Here is a 27,186-nt window from a genome sequence, read left to right as displayed (position 1 = left end):
TTTCTTTCTTCCTTTTTATTTTGGTGACATTGTTGCTGTTGTTGCTTTTGTAGCCGTTGCAAGGCGTTGTTTGTTTCCGAAAACAAAACACTGGACAGTGGTGTAGCAAAACAGAAGAAAAGAGAAACGGAAAAGAACCAGACCAAACCAAGTCTCAGACACGGATAGGGCACTCAGCGCAGTAACGGAAAGGTGAGTAAAAAAAGGAACGGAACATGTCCAAACACGTGTAACAGAAACGAGTAACAAAAGAGCGAGAGAGAAAGAGACAGGGAGAGAGAGAAAGATAGTAACAAAACTGGAGACAAGATGCACAACGCACAACAAAAATCAATCCAAAACGTAAGTGGGACAAACGGAAAAAAGGTAAAACATGATCACAAAAAAAAATGTGGGAAAAAGAACGAAGATCACGAGCCAAAGAACAGAATGGAAGTAATTAAACAATACAAAAAAAATAAAATTAAAAAGTAAAAAGGAAAAAACGAAATGTAAATCCAGAACAGAAAGAAAAAGATAAACGCCTTAACGAAGTACAAACAAGAAAAGAAACCATAATAAAACCTTGGCAGTGAATGTAAGGAAACTTGTCTGAAACAGGCAATAACCGCTCGTTTTCTCTGTATCGAGACGCAACTTCTGTAAACGTTTTTGCTTTGCTGTTGTGGATGGTCGATCTAGCGAAATACAAGTGAATCAGGTGTTTTAGAATCGCTGCTCGCCGGTGGAGATGTTTCGAGTGCAATTTCTCTATACTTTTTTTTTTTTAATTTGTTGTTTTTGAGGTGTACACAAATATTGGATCGAATGCTGAAATGAGCTGAAACGATGATCTTTCGATGACAGATGAGTGGTGCGTTAGTGCCTATTGAGGGTGTTACACACATAGAGGGACGTTCCGTTCCGTCGGACGGACGTGGGACGAGTGTGGCGATTGAATATGGCGCATGAGGCGATCGGTGTGCAGTTGCAGATCAGAATGGGGAAAAGGACCGGGAGTCGTGTGATGAGAAAATGACGTGACGGTGACGGGTCCGTGTACCGAACGACTTACCATGTGCAGCCCAAACAAAACCTTGGCCATCGCGACGATCCGCTCCACCGTGTCCTCGATCTTGTTTTCCGGCTTCTTGTCGCTCTTCTCGATCGAGTCCTGCACCAGTTGCTCCTTTTTGCCGAGCTTCGAGTACAGGTAGTGCTGCCAGGACATCTCGTCGGCCGGGTCGAGCTTGTCGGGCAGGGTGAGCTGCGTGCGGGCGAACTCGATCACCTCGTACTCGGGCATTTTCTGCACAGGATTCGATTCGTTAATTAGTTTCTTGCGGGCTGAAAATTCACAGATCCACACATTACCTTCAGATACCGATCCTTGCAGTGTTGCACCAGCTCCTGCTCCTTGCCGGCGAACAGATTCAGACCGACCGGCAGCAAGCGCTTCAGGCACGCCACCATCAGACTGGACTGGATTTCCTTGTCCTTGTCCCGCTTCTTGTCACGGCTGCGCTTCTTCTTCTTCACCTTACCGCCAGACGCCGGAACGTCGCCCGAAATGGCGGCCGAACGGCGCGTCGCAGTCGGCATGATTAGGGCCATGTTGTCGATCTCGTTGGCCGAAATAAAGTTCTGCTCCTCCTTCAGGAAGTACTGACTCTTGGACCACACGTTGAAGATCTCGGCCACGTGATTGTACAGCTCTTCGGCCTCCGACACGTTATCCTTCAGCCAGTGGTTGCGCTGCAGGTCAACGTACTTGATGAGCAGCGGGTAGAACGAGTAAATGTCGCGCACCAGCAGTTGCCAGTCCTCCTGGATCTGGGCTTCAATCTGAGAGGTATCATCGGTGGAAGACTGCCCGGTAGAAAGAGAATGAAGCGAGAGATTAGTCAGTGTCCGACGAGCAACCCGAATGGGGATCGCTACCTTGAGGAAACCACGCAAGCTTTCCTCCTTGTGGAACATGCTGTCGCAGCGCTTTTTGACCCGCTCGGCCAGCGGCAGGAAGACGTCCTTCAGCAGCTCCTCCGAGCTGTTGATGATGATCTGCTGCGTGTACGTGGCGATCCGCGTCATCCACGGCGCGTTCTCGTTCGCAATGTTCTTGCGGATCATCTTCAGCACGTTCTTCAGCAGATGGTTCATGTGGTCGGCCGTCACCATCGTGACGTGGTTGCCCGACTGTGGGCTAACGTTGTCCGGGCCCTGGTTCCACCAGAACGGCAGGTACGAGCAGAGCAGCGGCAGAATCACGTCGATAATGTGCTGCGCCTCCTGGTACGTTTTCTCCGACTCCACAAACTGATCCACCTCCGCCAGGATCGATTCCAGCGTTGGCATGCAGCTCTCCATTTTGGTCATAATATCTTGCGCCTCGAGCGAAGTGTCCGCGATGCGGTTGAGCAGCGAGAACGGGTTGTGCTTGTTGGCGTGTGGCTCCAGGAAGGCCACCGGGAAACAGGAACTGAACGCACCGAGGCACGACCCGAGCGCTGGCTTGTGGCGCTCGAGCTCCGTCTTGAGGTATTTGCGATCGCGAGTCAGTGACATATCGGTACCGAGGGTGTACAGGGCCGACAGGGTCTTGTACGATGCCACCTGAATTTCGTCCACTGCAAAGCAAAAAAATTGTATTCAAGTTCGAAGGTCCCTTGATCATCCCACGACTTACGCAACAGATCACTGCCATAATCGCAGGCAGCCAGATGATCGAACAGTGACGTCAGTATCGGTAAGATCACCTGGTTGACGTACGCCAGCGAGGTGGACGTCTTCAGGTGCGTCCCGCGAAGCCGATCGTACTTGCCCTCCGTCAGATTAACGATCGTTTGCCCCAGATCGTCGGCGGTGTTGTTGAAGAACGTCAGCATCGAGGTACGAATAAACTCGGGACAGTTCTTGACGAGCGACTTGGCGTCGATACTCTTCACCAGCACCTGCAGACAGCGCACGGTGATGCGGACGTCCGCACCGAACGCTGCCAGACGGTAGCGCAGCAAACTGGCCAGCTTACAGAACAGGGCCGCCACCATCTCCTTCTCCTTCAGCGATGCGGCCCCGACATTGTTGGTGGCCGTCGCGATCGCGATGAAGTAGTTGCGGTTCGTCGAGAAGTACTTCTCCATCAGCGGCAGGACAACCTTCGAGAAGAACTTAATGTCCCGCGAGCAAGTCTTAAACGACGACCGGCGGCTGAAGGTGGTCGATGGTTTGAGCAGCTTCATGTTGATCGTGGCCCGATCACTGTACGAGATCAGCTTCTCGAGCAGCGAGTAAGCGAAGCGCAGCTCGATGGCAGCCGTAGTCATGCCCGGTTCCTCCGTTTGACCCCGAGATGGTCTGGGAAGGGAAAAGCCTGTTAGAGACCAACCTGTTCACGGTCGCCATGTGGTGGCCTTACTTGTGCAGCTTAAGCCCCTGGTACTGGAGGTACTTCAGGAACTCCTGCGAACGTTCCCGGTCCTTGCGCTTCTCCTTGTCCGTCAGCAGATCGTACGGGACGAGCTGGGCGTGGATGGCTCCGCCGCACTGGTTCAGCTCTTCGTTCTTCTTCTTCGCCCAAATGTCGTGCGAGTTTTCGGCCAACCGTTCGGCCATGTTCTGCATCTCCCTGCTCAGCGTCAGGTTGGTCATGTCGACCGGGTGCGGATTGTAGTTGAACGGTGATCCCGTATCGCCCTGCAATTCCTGGCCGTGTTAAAGGTCCATTCGCAGGGGGGGAAGCGAGCGGGTAAGCGAGCACACGGGGAAGCGGAAGCAGACGCGTGTCACAAACAAACGGTGGAAAACCACAAACACAGCAAGGCCGGGGACGGTGATTCAGGTGATCGGGTGCCAATTTCGTTGGGGTCCACAGAATCGGATGATGGTATGTGGTGCAGTGTTCGGGATGGATGACACACGTGAGCCATTTCGATCGTGAAAATTTTGGTTTTCGGTTCGGTATGGGAAGAAGAAACGGGGGGAAAACAATGGATGAGTGTATCAGGTCGGTCAAATCCGAAGCCATTTTATGGGGTGTTGGGATAACACACAGAGTGATCTGAAACGGAACCACAAGGACGGGACCAACTTACAAGATTGGGCTTCGATTGGCGACGCATGGAGCCGCGGTTGGATAGCGGGACATCACCCTCCGAGTGCTCGATTCTCCAGTTCAACGCCAGCAGTCCCTTCAAGCTTTCGCGAACTGGTTCTCGGTAACGTTCACGTTCCTGGAAAATTTCCAATCAAGAATACGGCGATCGATAAGTAGCTCTACATAGGTCCCCTAGGTCACCCTTGTCTTACGTATTCGCTCAGAGTGTTGTACGGCTTCAGCCGTGGGTGGGTCTTGTTCGCATCGGACCACTGATCACCGTAGGTCCAACCGTTCTCCAGTTTGCGGCTCGCCCAGGCGTCGTGGTAATGTTCGCTGAACTTCTGTACGATCTGATTAAGATCGTTCGTCAGCTGGACCATGCTCGTGTCGATGGGCTGTGGATTGTAGTGAGGTTGATCGGGCCCGCCGCCGGTCGGTTTACCGTACAGATCATCGTCCGAGTTCTTCGACAAACTGTAGTCCGGTGGCAGGGCACACCCGATCGCGATCAGACACGGAAGCGCCTTACCGAACAGCTCCGGATCGTAGTCCATGTTGCTGAGCGAATCGAAGATGTTCGAGAACAGTAGCATCGTGAGGCGCTTCTCCTCGTCGGACGATGCCCCGAACTGGGACGCTTGGCCACCACCGGTCGTACCGTAGTACTTAGCGCACCGCTCGTAGTGCAACGTCAGCAGCCGCAGCGCTACCGTCGTGTATTCCGATAGCTTCGACACATCGACGGTCAGCTTGCGGAGCAGCTTCAGTAGCATCGCCGGGTGCATGGCCGACGTGAGGGCAACCAGGAAGTCCGACACCGCCTCACGCTGACCCTTGGTCAGCATCCGGTTCTTCGACATCCGGTACACGGTGTGGAGCGTGGCGTCCAGCAGGCTGGCGTAGTTTTCGGCCTCGTTGTAGAACTTCGAGTGCTTGATCAGCAGCGGCAGGATGGAGTTGCCGATGTAGCGGTTCATCGAGAGCGCCATATCGCTCTCGGAGCCATCGCTCCGATCGAGCATGGTTGCTGCGCGCAGATCAGGCAGGAACGCATCCTCCAGCAGCCGATAGAACAGCTCCTGCGTTTCAATCCCGTAGACTCGCTCGAGGAACAGCACGACGCTCTGCTTGTGACCGGGCACCAGTCCAGACGGGATGTCAGACTTGGGCCTATCCTCCCCAACCGCCGGATTGGTGAGCGTGAACTTGAGACTCAACACTCCCTGCAGGTCCTCTAGTGGGACGAGCGAACGCAGGATAGCCCGTGCCCTAAGCGACTCGTTCTTTCCCTGTTCGATCACAGCCGCATCCGGAGCGCAGCGTCCCAGCAGATCCACCAGCGTACAGTAGAAGCACAGAATGGCCGCCCCGGTATCGATGTAATCCTCATCGTCGTCCCCTTCCGGCAGCGGGTGCGTAAAGTTCAGCCCCACGATCGTCCCGTCGGTCTCCTCCTGCAGCTTTCGCCGCTCGGAGATCCGTTCCGACATCTTGTTCGCTTCGATGATGGCCTTCAGCAGACCTTCGCCCTCACCACGCAGAGCCGGCCCGAGACACTCGGGGCGTCGGATCAGCAGTCGGATCACGAGATTAGCGTTCTCCTCGACGCTCTCCCCGTTAACCCACACGCAGAAACGTAGGAAATCGAGATACCGTTCACCTTCAACCGGATCCCAACCGAGATCCGGATAACCGCGCTCGATCAGTTCCGAGTTGCTCTGCAGTCCGCACCGGGACAAGTAGATCGCGATCTTCTCCAGATAGTGCTCCCGGAGTGCCAACGCCAGCTCCGTGTTTTCCATCAGACTGGAGTAGGCCACATCGAGTGGTGTGGACCCGCGGAGACTCGGACGCGACAGCAGGATGTTGGAGTTCTCGAGCAGAAAGTCGAAGTGGTCAAACATGGCCTTCTGGTTCTGGCGTCCGGTTCGGCAGAAGTAGCACAGGAAGCGACAGCACGCGACCACCATCTGGTGCGAGGTGTCCTTCTCCTTCGGGGCCGATTCCTCACCGTCGGCCGTCTGCACTGGGGCATCGCTCTGGGCTTGGGCCCGCCGCCCGAGTGTATTCATCATCACCGCCATCACGTTCTCGTGCACACGCAGGATACGGATCAGATCCGGGTGCTGGAAGAACGTGTGGTTGTTGACCAGCTTCCAGAGTCGCTTGCGCATCAACTCCTCTTCCTCCTGGCTCATCTGGACCGGGAGCAGCGCTCGGATCTGGCTCAGTCCGATCCACATGTTCGCGACGTCGGCCTTCGTTTTCGAGTTGATCACGTACGTTTTGTTGAGCGCCTTGATCAGCTCACCGATCGTGTCGTACTGACGGACGAGGAGCCCGAACATTTCGCGCACCAGCTTCGGGTTCTCGATCTGCGACTCTTCCGCCCACGAGACGAGCTGCTTGATCAGCACCTTGCGGAACACCTCCTCGGGCGTTTTCTTCTCCTCCTCGACCGGTTCCTTCGGGTCCTCTTCCAGCTCCTTGACGGCGTTGATGAAGTTGTACAGCTTCTTGATCGCTCCCGGGCGCGTTTCGTTCAGCTTGTCCGCCTCAGGTTCCTCCGGTTCCTGGAGCGCGTTTAGTGAAACCTTCCCCATCAGCCCATCGTGGAACTCTACCAGCCGGTTCCGAAGATCCGGACCACAGGACGCATTCTCGAGATCGTCCTCCTCCAGGTTCTTGAACCCGAGGATGGCGTTCATTTGTTCGCGCGGTGGACAGCGGAACTCGCGTGTCTTCTTCGCCGCCACGGCACTGGGTAGATCCGATTGCTTGATCTCGATGTACCTGCAAGATGGAGATCGATCGATCGATGGATCATCGATGGAACATAGAATCACACGCAACCAGGATCTTACCGGCGTAACTGATCTTGCTGCAGATCACCGACGTAGTTGAAGGCGAACGCGATGATACTCTCGACGCGGTGCCTTAGCTGCACATCGTATAGATGGTGCAGCAGGTAGCACATCTGCAGCTTGGCTCCCTCGGCCATCTTCATCCGCAGCAAGCCCTTCCGGTGCTCATCCTTACCTTCCTTCTCGAACAACGGATCCCACGTCTCCGGGTCGATCATGATCAGCAGCTTCTCGACGTCCTCGTTCGTGATGACACCCACCAGCAGCAGCCGGTCGATCAACTTGATCAAGGGTCTATACCGTAGAAGTAGGTCATTGAATGCGATAGCTCCCCCTACTGGCTGGCCGATACTTACAGGAACAGGTTTTCGTTCGATCCACCGATCGGGTCGCGATTGTGCACCTGATTGATCAGGACTGCCTCCTGCAGTGCACTCATCACGAACTCTCTCACCACCTCGAGTGGGAATCTTGGCGAATATAACGAGTCAATTGCCGGTATGGGTTCACTGGAAGAATCTGGTGCTACTATTGTCGGCATATTCGATTGTGAGGGTGTGGGTCTGGGGACGGAAGAATAATGGCATGCAGATGTTCAGGAACGGGCGGAACCGGAAAGGTAGGATGAACAGGCACTCCCGGCTGATCCACCGACAGTTGACTGCTTCGTCAACTTCGTAAACCTTTTAAAGACATTTCGGTAACAAGTTGAGGGTGGTCCATCTAGTGTTTGGATTTTGAATACCGACCGGCTCAATTTTGCCAAAGAACCAATCAGCCAAAATCCCCACCAAACCGTCACTTGATGTATTGGCTTCTCTTGCACGACATTCTGCATTCTGTCAAAATTTGGCTAAATGTTTCCAATTTCGTGAATGAAGTTTGACGTTTAAAAATGTCAATCGGTATCGATAGATAGCAAAATCCACTAACCCTGGATGGACCACCCTTGATCGCGTAGGTAGTACCACTGCTCCTCTGCGCGAGCTGTTAGCGGGGGTTAGATGTAGATCAATAATGTGCGACAGAGAGAGAGAGAGAGAGAGAGAGTGCGGGAGAGAGACAGACCATGAATAGCGGTGCAAGAAGCGTGCCTTCTATTCACGGGAAGTTCTTTCCCGTCGAACGGCCACGCCACATCGGGCCGGTTGTTGGTGGTGGTGGGTTTTTGTGGGGTTAGTCACAACCACAACCCCAGTGGGTTAGTGTACGGAACACACCAGGGGGTAGGCCAGTTACTTACGCAATCTCGGTCATATTCATTTCCGGCTGCACCGACAGCGTTTGGAGCGAGCGCAGCGAGTGACACATTTCCGAGTCCGCGTACAGATCCTTCAGGTCGGTCCCGAGCGGAATGATGTACTCATTCTTACAGACCTCCCTACAGAGCCCCGAAAGTGAGCGAATAGGTGAGCGAAGGGAAGGCAATGAAACCCCATCCGATGGCTACTCACATTGTAGTGGCGTGTGACTCGAGGTGCAGCGAGATCAGCAGGTCGTAGAACCCGAGCCTCAGCGGACCGCTCATGTACTCGGACTGGATCGCGTACAGGAGCTGCTTCTGGTCGACGTGCGAGCAGAGCGCATGGGCCGCCCGGTAGTTGGACTGGTAGCAGAGGGCCGAGTAGAGGGTCAGCGTGTGCGCGTGGAACTGCAGGAGTCGATCGATTTCGATCAGCTCCAGAATGTCCATACAGCGATCCTCCTCGGGGATGTGGAGCGCAAGCATCGACACCGGATCCTCGCACAGCATCGACCAACCGCGGATATCGGACAGCTTCAGCGCGTGGACCTGGAGCGCCGTGTTAGGCACTCGGGCCCACTGATGCGGCTTCAGACACTGGACCTTCAGCCGAGGTGGGAACTGCGGGTTGATGTGCTTATCGCTCGTTGGCAGGACGGCCGCCGACAGGGGCAACGTGGTGGGCGTGCGGCCCAGCTCGATCTGCAGGATCTCCTTGCTCGTCGCCTCGACGAAGATGGCCGGGAACAGCTTGGTGTCCGGTTCCATCAGGAACACGTGCGACGTTTCCTTGCCCTCGCACGTGAACCGGATCGTGCCGGTGGCCGTGTCCACGAAGCACCCGACGAACATACCCTGCGATGCCCCCTTTCCGGACGCGTCCTGTGTGACCTCGTTGAACAGCTCGTCCGCCCGGACCATGTAGCAGGATTGGCGGTTTACGCTGCGAAGGACGAACAGAGGTCACACACGAATCCCGTCACACCCTGTTGGGGTCATACTTACATTTCGATCGTTTTGCCGACCTCATCCTCCACGTAGATCGCGGCGTGGCGCACCTTGCCCTGGTTGAACTCCTTGCTGTGCACGTGGTACTGGGTGGTGACCCAGCCGACGTACACGTGCGTCGGGTCCTGTCCCGGGAAGATCCGTACACCGTAGAAGTACTCGTTGATGAGCCGCAGACAGTCGGCATCGTACACCTCGTTTCCGAAGGACTCCACCTGGGCGTTACCACCGGCCATACCGGCCTTCCGGTCCGGAACCATCGGAGCCTGCTGGCGAAGGTCACTGTTCGAAAGACGCGCACCCGCTTGACCACCGCGCACCTTCAGGTTGCTTTTGCGGGGCTCCGGCTCCGGCGTCCGGCGATCCGCCTTCAGCTTGTCCTTGCTCTGGTCACGCTTCTTACCGAACAACCGGAACGGGCTGCGACCTCGCTTCTTACGCCCATCGGTACCCTCGGCCCCGTCCAGCTCGTTGTCGGAGTACGCATTCAGCTCTCCGTCACTCGTCGCCTCCCCGTTGATCTCGATACCGGGTGGACTAAGCCCTCCCGTGCGGCCTGGATGGCGCGAAGGACGCTGTGGGCCATTCGTCGGGCGCATCATCTCGTCCTGCTCGGCCGCATCCTCCGAGTAGTTCCGGTGCAGTCCCTTGATGTCACTCATCGTGAATCCGCTGCGCATGATGTGATCGAAATGGGCCGGCGCCGCGTGCTCCACTTCCGTCATTAGCCGGTGCTGCCGGATGCGGATCTCCTCCCAGCGGTGCATCTTCTCCGTTTCCGTGATGAACGAACCGGCACACGTGACCGGGAGCGAGAGCCGCAGAAACTCCCAGTTCGCTTTCTCCATCGTCTCGAACGTGTTGTGCGAGATCTTCATGCACGGCGGTGTATCGGCACCGCCCGGGATGCGAGTCACGTCGATCCGACCGTCCGGGACCTCGTCCGTGTTCTCAAAGATTGGCTGATCCTTCGTGTACCAGTGCGTGACCGGGCGTTTCATGTTTCTGTCGAAAAGGAAAGCCGTTAGTCGAAGGAGATTAGAAGCTCGTGGAGGATACTTACACGCAGAACGGTTCGTAGCCTTCCTGTAGACCGCAGGTGGTGAACCACTTGAGCGAGTCCACATCCTGTCCGTACACGACGCGAGCCTTTTGGCCAATCTGTGCGTGGGGCAGGAAGGCGAGCATTAATGAGCGAGACCAGGACCGGCTCCAAGAGTTCTAAGTCCACTTACTCCGATCGTACAGGCTGGCACGAATCCGACACCTTCCGGTGCGTTAACGTCCGCAAACGTCGTTTCGCCGCCCAGCGCGTCCATCAGAAGCTCCCCGTTCAGCGAGAAACCTAAGCGAAGGTCCAACGTGTTACAGAACTCGGTACCAACTTACGGAGGGGGGGACGCTTAAGCTAAGACGTACTATTTACTAGTAAGATTAGTATACTGAAGCTAGGCTAGGCGAGGACTCCAGGGACGTGCTTAGGGGTTAGACACGATGCACCTGCTTGCAAGGATTTGCCAGTGGTCTACGCACTACAGAGTGATGTGAAGCAAAGCGAATCCAATGTTGATGTGTAAAATCAGCGTGTCAGTGTCGGTGAGCCAACTATCGGAACGCAAAGTGCAGGCGAAAGTGGCGGAGAGTGGCTAAATAACGAATTGCTAGTGAACTGCTAGTGGCATGCGGTTTGAACACGGGAACTTGAAGGTGCTGTGCGTTCCCTTGAGATAATGGTGCGAAGATGCGAAGCACCGCAGACTCTTTGGCTCTGTTTCGGGTGTCTGGAATCGGTCCTTTTTTTCGGTGATGGCGTTCGAACGTCCACGATGATAGGTTAACACTACCAGGCTGTTCAATAAGTTTGGAGCTTCAATAACAAACACTCTTCATAAGTATGTGAAGTTCATTTAAATCTGTCACTTCATTAATTGTTTACAAGCCATTTAGTATCGACGTGTTAAAGTATTTTTTACAATGCAAAACATCAAGTATCATGCAGTGATTGATTTTTTTTCATAAGGTTGAAAAATAAATTAAACTTATGAGCGAATGTTGAAAGTTTATAAGAATTTAATAATTTATAAGAAAGTTATAAATATATAGGTAGTAATTGAAGCAATTATAAGAAACAAGATTAACAAAGGAATTAATTAATCAATTAGGGACGTCTTAAATTCTTACAGTAAACAGATGCCGAAAGCCAATTAAAAAGATAAAAAGATGCTTGAAAACGATTCACGTCAAAGATGTACAAAAACAGACAAAACACCTGGCATCGCAGGAAAAATACAGAATATCGTATAGAAAAGTCGTAGAGTGACTGCTAGAAATTTACTAGAAGCACTATGCATCTCGTTGGACGTCGGCTCATCAGAGTGATGGATGAGACTTGATGGTTCGTAACCAAGATCCTGAGTCAAAACAAAAGGCTAAAGAGTGGTGTGAACTTGGTTTTTCGGCTTTGATAAGAGTTCGGGTCCAAAAATTGACCAAGAAGGTGTAAGCATCCGTTTTTTGGGACTGAGGGATCTGGAAAGGACAGTCAGCCCTTCCAGATTCAGTACTCAAAACTCAAAACTTATTGAACAACCCAGTATGTACTCTATGGGCGGGCGTTGGCGCGGTTGGTTAGTAAAACAACAGAAAGACAGCAAAGGCACTAGAGAGAGAGAGGCACTGTTTGATGGTTGCGTATTATGGCGGGTACGGCCGAATGCAGAAATGCAGAAATAGTAAAACGAACAAGCCAAACTGGTAGGTAGTAAGGTTAGTAGTAACGTATGGCAAACAACGCGTTGACCGCAAATGCGGGGGAAACGCTGGAAGCGGAAGTCGATCTATAGCATGTAACAACAACGGGTTCCTTACTGATCGTATGATCCACCAAGTCAAGAAATACACCGACGATATCGCCCGGCATCCACTGTTTGCCGAACGACTCCGTAGCACCGCCGGACACTTTCTCTTCCTGAACCACGAACCCCGAAAGGAACGAGCACGGTCACGGTGTCGATCGATTAGTGACAGTTCGATTTTGTGTGGCCATTCGTTGGCCGGCGAGTGACGAAGGATGTGAAACGCAGGATGTGGATCGAAGATACGGTGGTGTTGTTGTGGTTTGGGAGTAAACACAGTCAGTTACGGGATGAGCACAGAGTGTCGGAATGTGACAGACGGAAGCAGATCGAGAGAAGAGACAGAAAGAAAGAAAGAGAAAGAAAGAAAGAGAGAGAGAGAGAGAGAGAAAGAAGAAGAATTTGTAACATCCGAAAATATTGCTGCTGAGAACGATTTAGCATTTCCAAATACGGGATGACGGATTGCGTAAATGAACGGTACAAGCTGTGCGGTGCTCGTTTTTACTCAATCAGACGCGAGTGGAATACAGATTTGGAGATTCGCAATTTAATGGTAACTTTATCCTTGCGGACTGAACAATGAGTGACAGGTCTTAACACTTGTATAGCACACGCAAGCAACTAGCTCCATCAAAGAAACACAGAGAGAGAGAGAGAGAGACAGAGAAATAGTCACAACGAAAAGGGGGGGTCAACCGACATGTAACATTTACGACAGGATGAGAGGACGCATCGGCCAAGAAGACACAGGATACAGGAACACAACCCTGCCCTTCTGGGCCGGGAAACCGGAGTAGAGTAGCTTCGCAACCAGTAAACGGTCAGGGTCAAGGAGTAACAAGGAACAGCAAAAAACAAAAAAAAAACGGAAAAACAACGTAACAAAAACCGGCGCACACAATGTCCGACCGACCGGGCGGCTTACTCATGCTCTTCTCGCCGACGTTTATGAAGCACCCGATGATGTCACCGATCTTATAGCGCCTGCCAAAGTCTTCGACCGTGTGCAGATGCATCTTGCGTGCCTGAGCGTGCGTGCGTGCGCGGGACAAGAACGAGGTCGGAACCGGCACCAGGGGAAGGAGATGGTGACAAGGCCCAACGAACCGGGGGGGTGGGTACGAGCGAGGGAGAGTGAGAAAGAAACAGAGGTGAGGTCGATACATTAAAGACGGAGCGGGACTCTTAGCCCAAGAACTCCGTCACTCTCGGGGGGGGGGTAACTAGTTTGGAACCTCAGGACCTCCGGCGAGTCTGACCGCCATTTTCTGCCATCGAGCGCGGACTTGTCGTAACGGACTACTTACGTTGTAACCATCGAAGGCCCAGGACGCATCGTCGCTACCGAGCATCGTCCCGGGATTGCAGTCGGCTCGAGCCCAACCGACCTGTGGAAGACATTGGAAGAGACGTTAGTTCCGGAACGAACCGAGCATTCGACTCAGCTTACCCTCATCGGACCGGCGGCGAGCACCTCGAACTCGAAGTACCACTTGCCCGAGCTGACGGCGTACGTCCGCTCGACGCGGTACGTCCGGAAGGCGGCAAACTTCTGGCGCAGAGCTTCCGCAGCCAGCGCCTCGTTCGCTTCGCCGGTCGGTGGGTCCAGATTGTAGCCGTAGATGAGCAGCGTCCGGACGGTTTCCGAAGCCGTGTCCCGGTTCGCCTTCTTGATCGCTTCATCCACCTTCGCGTACGGCACCAGATGTGGGCTGCGCAGATTGTCGGCGTCCTCGTTCAACCCGTACGTCCAGCCTTGCTGGATGCGCTCCTTCGCCCACAGGTTATGCGTGTTCTCCGCCAGCTGATCGACGAGTTCCTCCATCTTGGGAGTCAGGACGGCCGCGCTCAGGTCCAGCGGACCCGGCTTGTAGCCATTGCCCTGCATGTACGGATCATTCGGTAGGCGGATCGGTCGAATGCGAGCCGGTGGCTTGTCGACCGAGATGTAGTAACCAAGCGACAGGATCGTCTTGAGAGTCTGCACGGCCAACTGGCTATCGTAGCGCTTCTCAGCCGCCGGCAACTTCTCGAACGAGGTCAGACACGGGTGGATGCGGTACACATCGTCACGCCGCTCACCCCACGTCCAGCCGGCCTCGATCTTGTTGAGCGCCCACATCTCGTGGATGTTCTCCGCCAGCTTGTCCCGGATCGTCTCGACCGAGGACGGGAGCGTCACGGTCGACGTATCGACCGGCATCGGTACGAACGCCGAATCGTCCTCGACCAACCACGGCCCGGCCAGCACGTTCTTGTGCAGGTTCCCGAAGTAGAAGCACGGATCGAGACTGAGGTTCTGGTGGGGCATAAGGCACTGTACGAGCGGCGAGAAGCCGGGCGGTGGGCTAAACTTCATGCGCCCGTTATCCCCGCCGAACAGGAAGCGACAGCTGAGCTTCGACGAGCAGCTCATCACCGGGAAGAACATCCCGTCCAGATTGAAGTCGGTGAAGCAACCCTGCACCGGCTCCCCGTTGAAGGTGAAGCGGATCACCGGGACGCTCAGATCGAGCGTACACCCGATGACGTCACCCTTCCGGATGAACGGTTCCGTCACGTCGGCCGGCACGACCCGCGTCCGGCGGCCGGCCGACCAGAAATGCATCCCGTCGAACCCGTACGAGAACAGATCGTCCCCGACACCGTTGCCGCCCCACTTCTCGCCCCCGCCCGGGTACGGCACGTAGCCGGCCGTGTTGGCCCAACCGATGCGCAGGTGCGGCGTCATGTGCGTCATCTGCTCGATGTGGTCCATCGTCACCTCGAAGTACCACTTCTGGTAGATGGCGGACCCACTGACGCGGCCCACGAAGATATTCGGCCGAATGCTGGCCACGTGGTCAACGAGGCTCGTCTGCAGGAGCAAGTTCTTGCCCGGCAGCAGAAAGTCACAGATGTTGTTCTGGGACGAGCGGACCGCCACCCCGTTACCGACGCACAGCGAACAGAGCACGTCCAGGACTTTCGGATCGCGGCCGTGTTTCTCCAGCAGCGAGATGATCACCTTGATGTGTTCGTCCCGCATCATGTTCAGCGCTTCCGGTGAGTCAATCAGGACGCAGTGCAACACATCCAGCATTCCGGAACCTTCGCTCGACGCCTGGGAGCCGAGACGTGAGAAGAGCCAGTTCAGGCGGTTCGAGTTGGCAAACTGGGCACAGTTCGTGTGGTTGCCCTTGATGATGGCCGCCAGCAGCTGGTAGAGGTAACCGGAGATCATATCCCAGCTCTGGCCACTCTCGTCACTCGCCAGGAACGATGCCAGGAAGCCCTGCGACGAGATGACGTTGATCTTGTCGATCGCCTCGAGGATCAGATTCAGGACGCCCTCCTCCTGGAACAGGTCCTGCCGGTTGCGGAGTGCCCGCAGTCGGTTCTGCTTCTCCTCGTGCTCCATGTCATCCTCCGGCTGGGCGAAGTAGTTGATCAGATCCTCCAGGCACATCACCATCTCGCCCAGGTTGACCGTCTGCAGGAAGATCGAATGGCGCCGATTCTCCTGGAGCGTTTCAAGGCCACTGCAAGAAGGGGCGAAGATGTCAGATCTCCTGTGGTCCTGTTAGTCTGGACTTGACCTACCTGATGAACTTGGTGAACAGACTGCTGCACTTGCGGATGACACGGGCCGTACGCGACTCTTCCTCCTGCGAGCGCGAAAAGTCCAGCCCATCGTCCATCTTGCCCTCCTCGTGCAGGATCGCTTGCTTCTCCTCGACCTTGCCGACGCCCTTCTTTTTCGTTTCGTAGCTCTTGTAGCTGACCCACAGGCTCGACTCGTAGTGCTGCATGATGACGGTCGAGTCACCGTACTTGATGATCGGTGCACCGATAATCTCCAGGTCCTTATCCTCCAGCACCACCTTCTGGTCGTCCTTCTCGAGACGCAGTACGAACGCCGTCTGCGAGGTGGTCGCCTGATCGCGCGTCATCAGGATCAGCTCGTTGTTATCGTTCACGCCCAGGTACCGGCCGGTCGTCAGGTGGCGGATGCGCATCGGGTGTGACCAGTTGATGAACCCACCGGCCCACTTGGTGCGGGCCAGCTCGAGGCGCCAGAGCGATCGCGCCTGCGACATCACCGAGCCACCTTCGTACACCACGATGCTAGGGAACACCGAAAACGGAGGATCGTTTGAAATAGGTCCATTTAATGGACTGGTAGCGGACTTACTTTTGACCGAGATCTTCGCTCCAGGTGCTGGGGATCGTGAGACACTCGTCGCCACCGTGAAAGAACCGCAGCACGTCACCACCGAACACGTAACCGACGTACTTCATGCGCGAAATACCCGTCCCGTACGGCTGCACGCTCCAGTGCGTCACGTGGAAGCTCGCATTGACGACCGACAGATCGTTCTCCTTCGTCGTGTGCTGCAAAGGGGCAGTAATTGGAGGAGTGTTAGTGGCCTCGACTCGAAGACGCTGCCCGGATGTGGGACCCCTTACCAGATATCGCTCGGTAGCGACAGACACCAGGATGAGATCGTCACCGACGCGAACCTTCTCACCCTCCGAACGCTGCTTACTGGCCGGATGGACCGTCCACCAGCACGCCTCGCCCTGGCTGTGCTCCTGCAGACCCACGTCGAAGGACAGCTTGTCGTTGGAGGACGACGTCGACAGGCAGGCAAGGTACTGCACGAGAAGTGATTAATAACCGTGCGGTCGTGAGAGAGTGCTTGGGGACTATAATTAGCCCGGTGGCGTAATTGAGACTGGCAACAGTTTTGCAAATGACGCTAGCCTTCCCATAGCCTACTGGGACTTGCTCTTTCACGTGCCAACTTCGATAGGGCCGGATGCCGGACTCTACTCACCATGTCGCTGTTGTTGTGACGCAGCAGGATCGCATTGCCGTACAGCAACGTCCGATGTCCGGAACCGGTACCTTTGCCCTAGTGTACAGTGTCAGGGGTTTTCCGTGGGTTCGGTTAAACAAGAGACAGATAGAAAACAGATGATTAGAAAAGGCTTTCCAAAAGTAGCCGGTTCGCCAGACGGCAATCACAGTGAGCATTGGAAGCACAGCACACAGTGACGACACTGCGCGCCAGGTTGTTGAAGTGATTAAAAGGTTTCGGTTGTAGGAGAAGTTTTTTTGTGGCATTTTCGCCCATTCGCGCGTTGTTGGTTAGTTGTTTGGAAAACAATCTCAACGGACTGGCGGCACGCGTCATTCCACTCTTCTATTCTAGGCATTCCACAGGCACACCACGGCAACTGGACACGCTGAGTAGGTGTTAATAGTCATTCGAACGAGCGAGAGGACATGTTGGAGGTGAATATATACAACGGTTGGTTTGGTTTGGTCAGCTTCATGCATTCAGTTCAGCCCCACGTAGTCTCATGCATGTTTCGGAATCTGGCCTATAGTTCTACGTTACGGTTGAAGAGGTTTAATCGATTTTCTCCGCCCATCTCACAGTGTCTTGCGGTGGTACCCGATTTACGGCTTGATGAATATTTATAGCTTCAAGAGTCACAGGAGACGTGCTTTTTCCTCACAGGAGACATCACAAACAGCTCAGAGTTGATCGCAGATTAAGCATGAGGGAACCTTATCGATGCCAGCGCAACAGCGGGCTTGACAGTGGAAAGTCAGCCAAATGCAATAAAATTTCATTCTCGGGGACAAACCATTCTCAAGGCAATGCGAACGGAATCTGTTGTGGCTTTCGGTTGAAGCGCTTCCAACCGAGACCGCCAGATTCCTTATCGTACATTCTGTACATTCTGTTGCGTATGAGTGTGAGGATTTAAAATCATATTACGTTTTTGGGGGTTGTTACATTTTATCGATAAGCTCCGGACTCCGGTTTTCATTCGTTCTCATTCGGTTGGTTGAGGCACGAAATGGAAAGATGAAAAGGATGGAGGATGGGCCAGAATGTGAAGGAGGTTTTCCAGAAAGACATGGTTGTGTTTCAAATCAAAACGTACAAGCATGCACGAAATCATTGAATTAGAAGAAAGTAATTTAGAAACTAAGAAAAGAAAACATAAAGCCAATTACAGATGAATTATGATGGGCTAGAAGAAAAGTAACAGAGTACGAGTGAGAGAGAATGAGAGACAGAGATAAGGAAGTACGAGGACAGAGAACAGTAAAGGGAAGCAGATAGAGATAGGTTGCAGAATTAAGTAATAGAGAGAGAGAGAGGAGCGACATGAAAGGGAGCATGGAACATGAGGCAACCAATATGGGACAACAGTAACAGGCAAGACAACAAGTAGACGCAATAGAAAGAAACACGTCACACTCAGCAAAGGGCACGGTTGTTTTGGTTCAGATACGAAATCGAAATTGGAGCGCAGGATGTAATCTTCACTGCTCTAGAGCATTCGCGGCCGCACTTACAACCGAATCGTTTCCCTGAAAGTAGAATCAAGCCGAGAGAAGAAATGGTTGCTGCATGAGAACGAATGCGATCGGTCGGGGTTGTTTTGCTAAAGGTCGTTCGTTCAACGTCGTCTGCAGGGTTTTGTAATAAAATTGTGTCAAAAACTCGCTTCTGAATGCCCCGGAAGGCAAGGCAAGCGAATTTCATCAAGTCATGGCCCTTTTGGGAAATCGGTACTTTCGGTTCCGGAGGACGCCGCTCGCCAATCCATTAATCTTTGGGAGGTCTGGGTCGTTTGCCGCTATTTTTCGAAGGCCCCAATAAATCATCCAACTTGCCCTTGAGCCTGTCAACATCTCATGGTGGCAATAAAAAAGCAAAAACATACATAAATGGCCACCATCCAGCGAGTGGTTATTGATGGCATCCCGAGGGAGGCCCAACCCACTAACCCAATCCGCGTCAGCTGGAGATGAAAAGCTCTCATTGCCAGTTTAAGGGGATCCCGACACCGAGTGTGCATCGACGATGACGACTATGTAAATTGCGCAAGCTTTATGACTACCTGGGCGCCCATAACACAGCATCGGACGCGGATCAATAGCTGCGTTCTGGAGATGCCATTGTCGGAGGTCGTCGATGAGACTCTCCTCGGCTTCTCTCAGCTCAGCTCACTGCTAATCCGTTGCCGACCTCAAAACAGGGACGTAAAATGAAGGCAATGTGGCACACTCGAGAACAAAAACTAACAAAGGAAAAGACTTGGGAGGGAAAAGCATGAAAACAAGTAACAAAAGTAACTGGGAGCCACGATGTCGCCAGTGTCGCGCTTCGGTCCTGCGCTTCTGTTCTGGGAGTCGCCGAGAAGCCGTCACAGGCGGACATCAGTGGGAGCAAAAAGCAAAAAACCAGAACACTAACCCGAGCCCACGGTAGCACTGTTCTCTGGCTCGGTCTAGGGTCTAGGGGGAGTCGGGTGTAGTGTGTGTCGTAGGTCCTCGAACCGGTTGCGGTTCACTTCGAGTCTTTGTGTGGCCTTCAAAACCCATGCCCCAAAAGAAATTCCCCGACGAGAATATGAGGCTCGTTAGGTCATTGCCGTGGCCCAAAATATCGAACAGGTGGTGTGAATAATGACCTCATCATTTATTTATTATGCGGTGGGGTGCAACAGAAAAAAATAGTATCGGAAGTGTCCCACGGAGTGTCGCGTTCAAGTGCCGTTCAGGTGCAGAAAACGGAAACCGCGCAAGCTAATCGATAGTTTATATGCCAAACTACAACGCTGACTACCACGGGGCGCTGTGAGTTTCACTTTCCACTGGTTTCCATGTTTGCGTGCGTTTGTGTATGTGTGCTTGTGTGCCAGGGAGTTCTACAGTGAGGACTTCTTTTTTTGGGTGTTGTCTAGGCTGTGGGGACCACAAAAAAAACCAGGGTTTGGTGCGGAATCGGTTTGGTGAAAAGTGAACAACAGACCAAAACTCCAAGAACGTTACAGGTAACTACTACGGGTCTCGGTGTATGGGTGGCATTCGGTGAAAGCCAACCCATGTTTACGGACACGTTCACGTGGGCCGTGCCCTCACTTCAGTCGAATTCGTACGGGGCCCCGGGGGTGTACAGGCGCGCTTGGGGTACTTACCGTTTCCGAGCCGGCCGCCGTTACCAACTCCTGCAGCGCACGCACCGAGAGGGCCTGCTCGATCACGAACACGCACTGCGATAGGTCCGGCGGGATGTTCTTGTCTGCGATGTTCTCCAGGAAGCAGTGCCGGTTGCCGAAGCCTTCGGCCGCCAGGCAGACACGCTCCCCGGTCGCCGTACAGGACAGGCACACCATATCTTCCTGTGGAAAGGTGCAAGAAACTATGTTAGCGTTCAGCGTAAAAAGGAAACGAAATGATGCTGTACACATGTTTATCGGCACAACGAAGAGTTCCTTAGGTTTTCCGGCATGATAACGGCACAGTATGTGGGCCATGTGGCCATGTGCATAAACATCATCAAACTCTCGTAGCCCCAACGAGCGACTCTACGGCGGAGCGTTTTCTCTAAAGTGCCTTTTCATTTTTATTACATGCGCCGTATCAGGAAGGAAATGGGCCTATAACATAACATAGGAGCTGTAATTTGATCGATAGTTCAAGGGTTTTTGTACTTTTTAAAGGCCATTATCAAATATTTTTAAAAGATCATTTTTAAGACTATTGGGGATATGGATTGGAATTTGAATGGATTAATGATTCTGAGTAGGTTTTATGTTTTAGCTTGGATTTTACATTGGTTCTTGACATGGACTTGAGTTGCACATTTTCAATTTAAATTAACCTATTCAAATAAACTCAATTTACGTTTCGACGAAGGTCATTGATAAAATCGAAGAATAACTTTATTCCTTAAGCAGAATCCCATTCAGTCGTGTGAAGTTAATTCAAAATTAACCATATGAATAATGGCAAACGCTGTGATTGTACCGAAAAGGGACGGTAATACAAAAAGAGGGTAAAAAGTACTATAATTCGGCCGGCGAGTGCGGAATCCCGAACTCGGCAATGGTGTTGGTATGATTTATGCTCATAAATTATGCAATTACTACCACGGCCGGGCGTCAGCTTCAGGTGTACGCCGCCCGTAGCCGGCTTCATTTGGCATTCCATCATCATTCCGCTGCCGATGAATAAGTAATTATGCGTCGTCGGAAGGGATAATTCTTAAACATTCGGTTCCGGCAGTCGCGGCTTACCGTCAATCAAGGCAGCACGGTAGGCAACAGGCGCTCATTCAAACACTTTTAAGGCATTTCGCGGGCCGATTTATGATCCATTTAAGGTTCGCGTGATTGCGGGCGGCGTGCGACAAGAGCGAAGTAATTGGAACATTCCGACCACGAGAGAATGGGCCCGTTGGGTGGCGAATATCCGCGAATTTGCGCGATTAAAAATTAAGACATTAGAGCCCCCTTTTTAATTTAATTACGGAACATTCCGGCGTGCGTTTTTTGCTAATTAGAAATTGAAAATCGATCGTTCTCAAGATGGGCGTGACACGACACTTACCGTCCGCAGGAATGAAACATCATCCTGCTCGGATCCTCCCTCTGCTTCTGCCATGGTGACGCTCTACTTCCGTGCTATTTTGGCAGCTGGGGAGAAATCCTTCCGGAATCCGGCTGCCACCAGTAGCTGGCGGCAGCTCCACTAACACTAACGCAGACGCGCGCACTCACACAGTCACGCACAAACACAGATATCCGCGTCGGTCTGCCCTTCACTTGTTGTCCTTTCGTCTGGGGTTTCGAAACTTGTATTAAACTTTGCTCGCCACCCTGCTGCGTTCACCGACGGCCATAATCCTTATCCTTGCCGGTACGCCGCCGGGATGCCGGGATGTGCGGTGGCCAAAGTTCCCCTCGCAAAAGAGGCGCAAATCAAACGGAAAAGAAAAACCAAACAAAACTCAAAAGTTCGCGTAAAATGTGGTCAGTTTCGGTTTCGAATCGGTTCGGTCGTAGCAGTAGCGGCACGTCGCGCGCACGTCGTCGTTGCGATGTTCCTGGCGAAAGTGGAAGAAAAAAGGTTAACAAATCTCGGGGAAAAGGATATGCAAAGAGGGTGATAACTTTTTGGCAAGCGAATGGCAGTGAGGGGAACGAAAAGGAACAGTTAAGCAGAAGATGCCAAAAAGTTTCTCTTTTGCAGTTTCCGTCGGTGTGCTGTTGTGGTTCGAATCGCGGATCTGAAAGAAGAAAAACGGAAGAAAGCCATTATTTCACTCGATATTATGTGGGAAATTCTTTCGAAATGCTTAAAAAAGAATATAAACAATGAGCTAGTTTGAAATGGTCGTTAAACACCATTTGCTTGAAGGTGTTATATTCAAATCCAATCACAATCTGTTTATCGCCTTAACAGAGATTCAATTATTACCTTTGCACATTTTAATGTTCGCAATAAAACACAAAATGGAATACCGCAATGCTCATAATCAACATAAAATATTAATACTTATTCTCCAACCCGTTCGGACCGCGTCCTAGGGTCGAAGGAGTCTGTTTGTTTTATTTCCCTGCCCATAACTCACCGGTTGGCCACACGCCGGTTTGGTTTTCGACCCAAAAACCTCAGCCCGAAGCCGAGCCCGAAGCAACAGCTGGCACCGCTTGCTAACGACATTGGGCGTCGGCCTCCGGACTGAAGCATTAGAAATGGGCCGGAGAAATCTTTTTTCCGGCATTAAGAAGAGGCCACCTTCTGCGAAGCGTCGGCGTCGGAGCAACAGTTTTCCCGCCGGCATCCAGGATGTGTGGTGCGGTAGGCCTTTTTCGGGGCCATCCGGTGGCTGAGCACCCTACTTCCGGGCGCAAAAGCGCCTCTTTCCGGCAAAGAAAGGTCAAAGCGGTGATAGAAATACGGTCCCAGATCGACCGAATCGACTGCAAGTTGAACTGCGTCCTTCGTTTTGCAGAAAGTCGGGCCATTTTCGTGTGCCGGTTCGTCGGCACACACCGCACGGTGCTCAGTGGGCCTATAATGTCGGCCATAGACAAGTCCTTTATCGTTGCGATGAAATTGGTGTCTATGAGATGGAGTGACGATGCGAAAGGTTTCCTTACATTAGCTTCCGGGCAACCAGTTCCGGGGGGTTGCTTCGGAGAGCTTTGTTTTAAGTTGTTTTATCTGTTCGTGGCCATTATCGTTTCAGAAGAGAAAGCCTTCCTCGAAATCGGTTTCGTTCGGTATGCGATTACCACGTTCGGGGCAGCCCACCGGCATCCGGGCATAATGTTTGGAAAGTCAAAGACGGGGCAGCTGAAAGCCGCACAGGAGCCCAGAACGATGACGAAACTTGCAGAACGTCACGTACGACAATTTCCAAACAAAACGATTGATTTTAAACGCAAACAACGTGAAGATGTCGGAACGGTACTGTACTGAACATTACCAATAGAACGCTTTTCGAACTTATAACGATTGCTTGAAGCGTAACATGCCTCAGAGCGAGTGGACTGAAGTTTCCTACGGGCACCGCGAAACAACCGAAAGCTACATCGGTTTGAGTTCTGTTTCAGGGCTTTCCGAGAAGAGGGAAACATTTTCCGACTTCCGACAATCATTTCGAGTGAAATAATCTCACTTCAGACGCCCGTTGGTCGTTTGTGAGAACTTGGCCAAGGTTATGGGGGACGCTTTGAACTTGTTTCGATGTAAGATATCGTGTTTTAATACATCACCACATCCGTTTGTCGTATCCTTCGGTTTCCTTTTATGTTTTCGCTTGCCGTGCCAAACGACTATTAGCCAGGGTATGCTATATGCTTGCTGCGCTGCTCGGCGGCTTCAAATTGTGCGGAAAATCTGTATCATCGGTCCGCAGTTAAATGAACTGATTGCCGATAAGTCGGTCGATAGTCCTGAAACTTAAATGAATACCCTATTCCTGAAATGCAATTCCTATTCCTTTTAAATGGTCTATTCAAAAATATGACAAAAAGTATTGCAAATATTACAGACTAATCCCTCTCTGAGTAATACCATAAAGCTTTGGCCCGAAATCTGACGTGTTCCACTTACTTTCGTTTTGTTTCATTTACTTCGCAAGTCGTGCAAATCGCTCATCCTCTCCCTGTGTTGTAAGCAGGACTACGGCAACGGACAAATGTCCTGGCGTATCGATTGTAGCCTCGGGCAAGCATCGCACGTTTCGCTAGGAAAGCGTAGAGATAATGCAAAAAGTTCCTTCAGCGGTTCTCGTCTCAGTGCTTCCTAATCGGATTATCCGGAAAATCGATGCCGAAGGACGATGCAAACAACCCGTCGGAACATTTACCCGTACCATCACCACACTACGCGTTTAACTGCCAGTCGAACTCAGATCATTCCTTTTACGATGCTTTTATGGTTTTGTTGTTACATCAAATTAAAAGGTAATATTTTTGTCCTTTATTTGCGATAGGCAACATAATAACCGATACAGATCCTCTGCTACTGTGGAACTTATTTTTCTACTAAAGTTTGCGGGATAACCGAAAAGGAAAAACTACCCTCATTGGTTTCAACACGTAGCTTTTGTACTTTAACGGATCCTTTCATTTATCATCCAGCTTATCAACAAAAGCATTTATGGTGGTGTGCCAAAAATCAAATCCTTGAAACGAAGCCAAGCCACATCGCCAAACCCGGTTTTCCGATTGACATCTTTTTGCGGTCCATTTGATGTGAGTTTAAGGGCAAATAAAGCACACAAAAAGCCGTGAACAATACTTTGTTTGCAAGCGTCTGATGGTTCGATAAGAAGCATCGTTATTGGTCCTACAAATTATGTTCAATTTGCTTTGATGAAGGATTATTGTAGGGCTTTTTACTGAAATGAGCCAAAAACCTTACAAGAGAAACTTACTCCGACCTTCAACGACGTTTCAGAAACAACTGTCAAAAATGATTAATTACGCTGCGCTTATTACTGAAAAAGGTTGGACATAGGCACAATGTCGGCACCATCAATGAGCCGCTTCGTTTCCTTTCGTTTGCCCGTTCTATGCCCTCGTCACGTAACATACGATAATTGGTTGGAACATAAATCGAGAGAAACATTTTATTTTTCGAACCTGGACTTGACTATTCTTGTGCAAAGAAACTGTAAAAATTAATGAAACATGTTTTGAACACTATTCAACAATTGCTTGAATCGCATTGTGTAGAGGACAATGACTTATTCCACAAAAGTTTGGGGCATTTCCACGCTCCATAAATCAATGTTTCGTCGTACCAATTACCGAGAGTCACGTTGGCGCCTGCATACCCATTTTAATTAATTTGCCCCTTGGGGTGCAAATCGTTATGTTTATTTAAATTTGTAAAATTGTTTTCATTCCGTTCAGAGGGAACCTCCCACTCGGCCACTAAAAATGAAACATTGTACTTGTGAAAACATACGGTACCGACCGAAGATACAATCATCCCTTACTCGGTGGCTCGGTACAATTAATTATTATTCTCCAACACGGAATGGACTGAGACTTTACTTTACCGTTGTAGCACGGGGCAGGTCCTGGGTCCGATCAACACAACACCCGGACTGACTTCTGTAGGAACATTTCACCGGGCCGAGATTGCCGTGGCCTTCAGTAGACCCGCTCGTTTGAGACTTGCCAATACGAACCCTTGCTGGCTGGTTCTCGGTCGAGCAGTTTGCAGGGCATAGGAAAACGTGGTTTGTGGCGCTGGCGCTAGATATCGTGACCGGCGGTATTGGAATTGCTCTATTTACTAGTTGGAGGTCAGGCGTAGTTTTTGCATATTAAACAACACTCTTGCTTTTACTCTGATTTGAAAAACAAAATGGGTCAATCAACGAAGGAAGACGTTATCGTGTCGGTAACGTCGATTTGCTCTTTACAGTCCACCAAAAATATTCATTTTATGGTTTTCTACACAGTTGCATTAATATTCTTACAGTATCGGTTGGCGTGAGGAGACTAGTTCATCGTTCCACGAACTGTTACTGCAGTGACTTTACCATTTAAAAAGATTCATCCAATAACTGAATTGTATTTGATCATCAAATAATGGCTGTAGAATTTTAAGAGGACAGTGTTAAATATTTCATTACTTCTCGCCAGTCATTTGCCCTCCATTACTGAGAGCAAATAAAAGCCGAAGCTCAGAGCAAAAACTAAAAGCCAAGTTCGCGGGAAGTGTGACGGATTGAGGGTCATTTCGGGTATTACTTCATCTGGTTTTTGCTCGTACACTGAACCGTACATTTTCTGGCGAGTCGCCGACAATGCGTGGTTGTGCGGCGATCGTAAAGAAAAAGGTTCAACCTCAAGAGAGTGTCTCTGGTTCACCGGTAAAAATAGCTCATCATCCCATGCTCTGGGGGCCCGGAGCTTGTTGCATACACCCGATTCGGGTTGCGGGATGAGAACTGAGCCGCAATCGCAACTCAACGTGATGAAATGGACTGGTCGTGCTTGTCTGGGACGCGAATAATTTCTCGTATGAATGAGCAGAAGGCAGGTAGTTGCACAATTTCGCCGAAAACAAATAATGAAGGTCCGTTTTATTGGCGCAATTCTTACGGGACGGTCAAACCAGAGAGGTTTGCCAGCAATGATGACACAATGAATGAGTCGTTTTGTGAATGAGCGATCATTTGTAGGCGTTATTTTACTGTGACATTGAATGAGCACCAAATTGGCAAAGAAATAAAAATGGTGCCACTAGTTTTTCGATGAGGTGAGAAGCATGGCTTCGGAACGATACATCGGATGTTGATGCTTTAGTATATTGTTTTGTTTTCCATCCCAAAACATTTACCCGAGTCCGTGCAGCATCCGACGTTTGTGCAGAAAATAAAACTCAAGAACCTTCCGGAATAATTTGTCACTTTCAGTTCATTCAACAGTTTTCGCCTCGTCTTGCGCCTCGAGGAACGTGAAATCGAAAAAGAAAACCAACAAGTGCGGCCCGAGCGACAGGAACACGGTGGTGACAAGAGAAATGATTTGGCTGTCGTAAATAAACCCACCGCTAAGAATAGCGGACCGGGGACGGGATCAACATTTGCGACCATGGGGCACAGCAGTTGTGAAGCAGTAATTGAAAAGAGAGTATGCGGATGGGACAAGTTAACTTTTGCCTTAGTGACAGGTGATTAATGCCAACCTTGAGCAATGCTTAATTGTGTCACATTCAACAGCTTGTCCTTTTTATTGAGATTGTATAAAAGCCTATACGCAACGCGGCTTTTATAAGCCTAGCTTTATGGACTTTGTAGTTTGATAATGCGG

The 27,186-nt window shown here is 51.5% G+C and overlaps 1 protein-coding gene across 7 annotated transcripts in view; it reads right to left on the bottom strand.

Annotated features, from left to right (window-relative positions):
- Window positions 1–21,505, bottom strand: part of LOC131206499 (ryanodine receptor) — a 28,941-nt gene extending 7,436 nt beyond the window's left edge. Inside the window, exons 1-24 of one of the 7 annotated variants that reach the window (XM_058199072.1) lie at window positions 21,452–21,505; window positions 20,038–20,241; window positions 18,410–18,424; window positions 16,869–16,946; window positions 16,498–16,686; window positions 16,223–16,422; window positions 15,631–16,155; window positions 13,499–15,569; window positions 13,356–13,436; window positions 12,974–13,073; window positions 10,426–10,535; window positions 10,254–10,351; window positions 9,188–10,195; window positions 8,394–9,125; window positions 8,183–8,320; window positions 7,296–7,502; window positions 6,940–7,233; window positions 4,285–6,868; window positions 4,071–4,208; window positions 3,395–3,681; window positions 2,666–3,333; window positions 1,921–2,606; window positions 1,354–1,848; window positions 1,055–1,288 (exon numbers count right to left, since the gene is read on the bottom strand). In XM_058199072.1, the coding sequence (XP_058055055.1) occupies window positions 1,055–1,288; window positions 1,354–1,848; window positions 1,921–2,606; window positions 2,666–3,333; window positions 3,395–3,681; window positions 4,071–4,208; window positions 4,285–6,868; window positions 6,940–7,233; window positions 7,296–7,502; window positions 8,183–8,320; window positions 8,394–9,125; window positions 9,188–10,195; window positions 10,254–10,351; window positions 10,426–10,535; window positions 12,974–13,073; window positions 13,356–13,436; window positions 13,499–15,569; window positions 15,631–16,155; window positions 16,223–16,422; window positions 16,498–16,686; window positions 16,869–16,946; window positions 18,410–18,424; window positions 20,038–20,241; window positions 21,452–21,505 (11,196 nt within the window). Of the gene's footprint in view, window positions 1–564; window positions 678–1,054; window positions 1,289–1,353; window positions 1,849–1,920; window positions 2,607–2,665; window positions 3,334–3,394; window positions 3,682–4,070; window positions 4,209–4,284; window positions 6,869–6,939; window positions 7,234–7,295; window positions 7,503–8,182; window positions 8,321–8,393; window positions 9,126–9,187; window positions 10,196–10,253; window positions 10,352–10,425; window positions 10,536–12,058; window positions 12,159–12,973; window positions 13,074–13,355; window positions 13,437–13,498; window positions 15,570–15,630; window positions 16,156–16,222; window positions 16,423–16,497; window positions 16,687–16,868; window positions 16,947–18,409; window positions 18,425–20,037; window positions 20,242–21,451 lie in introns of all 7 variants that reach the window. The other 6 variants (XM_058199069.1, XM_058199070.1, XM_058199074.1 and 3 more) reach the window with 6 other exon arrangements.
- Window positions 21,506–27,186: the final 5,681 nt, after the last annotated feature.

The sequence above is a fragment of the Anopheles bellator genome, chromosome 1, assembly GCF_943735745.2.
Source record: "Anopheles bellator chromosome 1, idAnoBellAS_SP24_06.2, whole genome shotgun sequence".
Taxonomy (NCBI): domain Eukaryota; kingdom Metazoa; phylum Arthropoda; class Insecta; order Diptera; family Culicidae; genus Anopheles; species Anopheles bellator.
This window is presented reverse-complemented; position numbering and strand designations above follow the sequence as displayed.